This window comes from Sphaeroforma arctica, assembly GCF_001186125.1.
Source record: "Sphaeroforma arctica JP610 unplaced genomic scaffold supercont1.2714, whole genome shotgun sequence".
NCBI lineage: Eukaryota > Ichthyosporea > Ichthyophonida > Sphaeroforma > Sphaeroforma arctica.
Window position 1 is genome coordinate 1 of NW_014037844.1, and position 5146 is coordinate 5146.

General features: G+C 39.2%; 1 protein-coding gene across 1 annotated transcript; it reads right to left on the reverse strand.

The window, feature by feature from the left end:
* Window positions 1-828: 828 nt before the first annotated feature.
* Window positions 829-2269, reverse strand: SARC_12917 (hypothetical protein). The gene has a single exon (XM_014292968.1). The coding sequence runs from the start codon at window positions 2080-2082 to the stop codon at window positions 886-888; it is 1197 nt and encodes a 398-aa protein (XP_014148443.1). The 5' UTR covers window positions 2083-2269; the 3' UTR covers window positions 829-885.
* Window positions 2270-5146: the final 2877 nt, after the last annotated feature.

The window sequence follows — 5146 nt, forward strand, 5'->3', positions numbered from 1 at the left end:
ATGTATGTATGTATGCATGTATGTATGTATGATATATGTATGTATGTATGTATGTATATATATAAATATGTATGTATGTATATATGTATATATGTATATATGTATATATGTATATATTTATAATGTATGTATCTATGTATATATGTATGTATGTATATATTTATATATGTATATATATATATATATAAAGAAAACTGATAACCATCAAACGGCGTATATATGTCAAGACTAGATTCAAAACGACAACATGGACAATGATTATGTTGACACAGCACATTTTGTTTGACGTCTGAGTCACTTACCTATTGGATATGTATTGCTATTGTCAGGCTATTGGCATTCTAAATCAAGTTCTAGTCTCACGTATTTTGTGGCCAACACACCGTAAAATATACCTCGGTCAGAGCTGGCTTCCATTTGCTGCTTAGGTCAGCAATGGCGGTGGATTCGAGGCAGGACTTAGTAAAGGCAAAGCAACTATTTTTGAACTCCCAAGCAGATATGTCTATCACTGGAATCGATTTCATCATGTAACTGACCACCCCCTCGATATATATGATTATTTTATGATCGGCATAAACGTTTCAAAGCTCTCTTTAAAAAAAGATTAAATATGTGGAATCGTGTTTGTCTGTATGTTGCGGGTCACTAATATTATACAAAATATCGATCAGCCATGAGCACATCTCGCACCATGAATTAAATATACTATTGGAGAGTGAGGTGCAATTGACCTATGCCAAAAAAATCCCTGTTGGCAGTTGACGCAAAAAAGAGCCCTATCATCGTTCGGGTCTTCGGGATAATAAGCCATTTATCCCCAAATATAATCTGTATAGCTTTAGTAGTCAATAAAAATATCACTCACAAATGCTGCTTTAATTTCTATTCTTTGAGTTCCACAATGCCCAAACACAGCGTACCATCGCTCGCACTGCTTATGCCTCCACGAAATGTCGGTTTCCTTAGTTGACTGTTACTACTGCGGCCCCTCCTGGGAGTGACTGTGCTGTCCTTCCCACTTTTTAGACTACTATAAGAGCGTGTCACCTGTCGAGTATTATTATCATTCTCACTACCTAAGGTAAATTTCGAGTGGTAATCGCCATTCAAAGACTGTGTGGACCTCCGTCTGAGTTTACCGTCACTCATTTTGGCGCGAGTCGGTAAAGCTTCGTCATCTGATCCCGAGATTTCAACTGAAGTTGCAGATATTTCAATTGAGGTTGCAGACAAGCCCCCTTCGAGATCCGACGTTGATGTGAGGGTATGTTTCAGCTTCTTACCGATACTAGGGCCACTCACCATGCGCTTATTCAATGCTACAAGTTTGTATCGCCAGTTCTTGCCCTTCGTGACGGGTTTCAGTTCTTCGTCACGTGATACGTTCATCATCCACTCCTGATCGCCCACATCTAACTGATCGATTAGTTCTATCATTTTCCTTTGTGAAATGGAGTCCTTCTCTCTGAAGAGAAGCTGATCAGCGATACTCGTATAACATTTAACCCATGCGTCCTTAACACTCGCTTGAAATTTGTTCGATGCTTCTAAAAACGCCTGCAAACTTTGTATGAGTACACGGCCGGCAATAACAGCCAAAAGTGAGTTCATTCCGTACTCTTTGTACATCATTTCCAACTTTTTCTTCTTCGCGTTCATCTCAAGCTCCGGTTCATCGGCAACGTTAATTATAATACTCAACAGCAAACTTAGCGACTTACTTTGGGTATCTCGTGTTTTGAATACACCTCGCGAATCTGGAAAAAGTCGAAATAGCCGTTTATAATACTGCTCAACAAACCTCAGCAGAGGCATCTGTGCGGCTGTACCGTCTCCGGCCAATAGTGCTCGCCATGATGACCTGATCAATTCGACTTCGGAGTCTGTCTTAGAAGACGGCGGTTGTAATCTTGTGGAGCTTATTCGGGCTGCTAAAACTTTCTCAACAACGACCTGACTCGGCGCCGACGCCTGTTTCTCTAGACTTCCAGGTGCTGAAAGTGTCATACTTTCTGGGATTTCGCGTGTGCTTCCCTTCGTTGAACTCGAGGGTTTCACCTCCCTTGTTGAATTATGCATCTAAAATGTAGTAGTACGTATCACTTAAATATAAGTGACGCCAACAAAGTAAATACCGCAGAGAGACAAACTGCCACTTCTCTATAAATAAAGTTGTCTCGTCTACTGCACCAGCACATAAATATGTGAAGGTATTACCACGCACCAAGTTCATGACCCTCTCTCGAGTCTGTATTTCTGAGATATGGGAGCGAAGAAGTATAAAATAGAAAATAAGAGAGACCGAACAGCCACTCTTAGTTGAGTCGGTTCAACTCAGTCGACTCCAGAGATTCACGTCTATGTCGAATTGTCAAGTTTGCATATTTTTTCACACTAAAAAGTTCAGTCATACCTCTTTATATGTCCAGTTCCCGGGATTGGCAAATATTTGGACATATAAAGAGGTAAGACAAATCTGGGTCAGTTTCATACCATCAGGTCCAACCTATAGGAGTATGGGTCACACCATGAGGTCTAGGCGCACTCATTAAATACTCCTTCCCTTTCGTGACGATCAAGCCCTGACTTACACTAAAACCAGCTTCTCTAACCTTACCGACCCACTCAATCAAACGCTTCTCGAACTCGTGATATGTTCCTCTCCTTTCTCGATATTTCTTTTTTGCATGTAACTCATAATACTGACTGAGTATCTTCTCTCCGGACTCCATGAACCTTCTTATTGTTTTGATACTGACGCCGAATGATGCATGCGCTACCCGCACGGCCTCCTTAACTAAATCCTTACGATTGTTGTCTTTCCATGATAGGTCTAAGCTGTATCCCGCTTTCTAGATTGTACGCACGATGTCACCTTTATCCTTGTTTGTTAGATTGATTCTTTTTGTTGTATTGGAACTCCCCTTTGATAATACAGTCTGTTTATATATTTTCTTCTTCTTACCAACAGTGAGCTTATCTATTATCATACTAGATACTCCATTCATACCAGACGATACATCCTGCTTGGGCGTCGACTGTGGTGTCGAACCGCCTGGTTCACTCGTTGTAGGTGCGCTTTGTGTCAATTCGTCTGGCTTTGTCTGTCTGTTATTAGTGAAACCAAACTCCCACATGTCATTCGGTGGCTGGCATTTAACTGTAGACAGGCAGTAACCGATTGAATTTGAGTCATACCCCTCACCAAGATGCACGCCACAAAAGGCACGCATACCTCGATCGCAACCAGCACATTTGTGTACGCCACCCACTGGGTGCGTTGTAGTGCATCCTTTCGCACAACAGCGTTCACCACTAGAAGTGTCTCCCATCAGGATCTATTGTAGTACGTACTCTAGTGTATGTATTATAGATAAAGCTACCGTCAAGCTGAGGTGAAAGGTGAAATATTCACATTGAAAACCCCTAAAACCTCTAAGAGCAGGCTTCAGGACCAGCCTAGAAAGACCGGATTCAAATATAGGGGGTTGGTCAAAATTGAAATTGGACATATAAAGAGGTAGTCATATAAAGAGGTATGACTGTATGTATTGTTTTGTATTTTTTATGTAAAAAATACAATACCCTACAGAGCCTCAGGGCTCAGAACCTCTGACTTCAGACAAATAAACCAAATTTTGAAAAATAAAACACAGAAGGCAAATATCATAATAAATAGCCTTCCAAAAACGAACATTGTAAATATGTATTTATTGTTGTTTTTACAATGGTTTTTTTCTATAAAATAATTAATTGCACCATAACAGAAATAAGTAAATACAAAATGAAGAGAAACGGTAATAAAACAAACAGTTTGTTTTGTACATAATGATATTTTTTTCTTCAAAACAAAATATCGATATTTAGCGAGTGAGAGAGCCCAGCGAGAGCTCTCTGGAATCTGGATAAATATATAATATTACATTTTGAAAACCCATCAGATTTCTCAAGTTTAAAATCGACAGTATGACTCATCACCAATCCCCACGAACCAGTCCCACTGTGGCGTCACTGGCGCACACCACTGTCCACACTCCACTGTCCACACTCCACTGTCCACTGAAGATCAGCCCTCACTCCTCGAGATAAAAAAGATAAAGGAAAAAATTGTGTTCAAAAAACAACCCAATAAAAAAAACAGGCTACAATATGTCCAATTATCCATTGTCCAAGGGTCCAACCCAAGGGTCCAACCTGAATATAGGCTATAAGCCTATACTTCATCATTGACCAGCATTGTCGCCCATTTGGTCATACATGCGTCCTGGATTAAATTGTCCTACTACTAGAGAGAGAGTCCTACTAGTAGAGAGACCATTTGTTCAGTCATTTTTAGGGCTTTGTCTGTTCAAAATAAATATTTGTTCACATGTCCGAAATTCTGAATGGACGTCCGGATAGAAAATTATGTTCTTTTTGATTTTATATTTTTGATTTTATGTTTTATTTTTGCTATTTAAAAAAAACAAAAGAGGGAAGTCACTCTCACACTCAGTGACCTCAATTCCTCAAAAATAAAATAAATAAAAAATTTATAGATTAAAAAAATATTCTCCGGTTGGATAGATAATTTATAAAAATAAAATCATTTCCGTTCAATTTTTAGGAAGTTGATGCTGGGCAGCTGTAAAATGCTGCAGCAAGGTCAAGAAGTTCAAGAAGAGAAGGTTGATCGTTTATATATATATATATATATAAAATAAATACTATCAGAATCATCAGTGGGAAGCGTTGTTGTCTTAGGGTGTAGTGCATTAAGACTCTTAATAACATTTAGAACGAATTATTGTGTCACTTAGTATCGATCAGAGAGCACCGAGTACTTCAGCTAAAAATGGTCAGAACGCCTTCTTGACTGGCCATGCAGAATCCGGGACAAGCACAACATTCCAAGTAAGTTCGCCCCCAAATTCGGTTCCTTACAGTATAGCTCCGTTTGGAGAACACAGAAACATGAAACATTGATTCGGTCGACATCAGCACCAACTCATCGTGGAATACCGAGGAATAGCCAATTTTTTATGAACTGACTGGGTTTGTGGGATTTGTTATAAAAACTACGTTGTAGTAGGTTTGCCAAAACTATATATATATATATATATATAAATGACATACATATGCATATACATATACACACGTATAC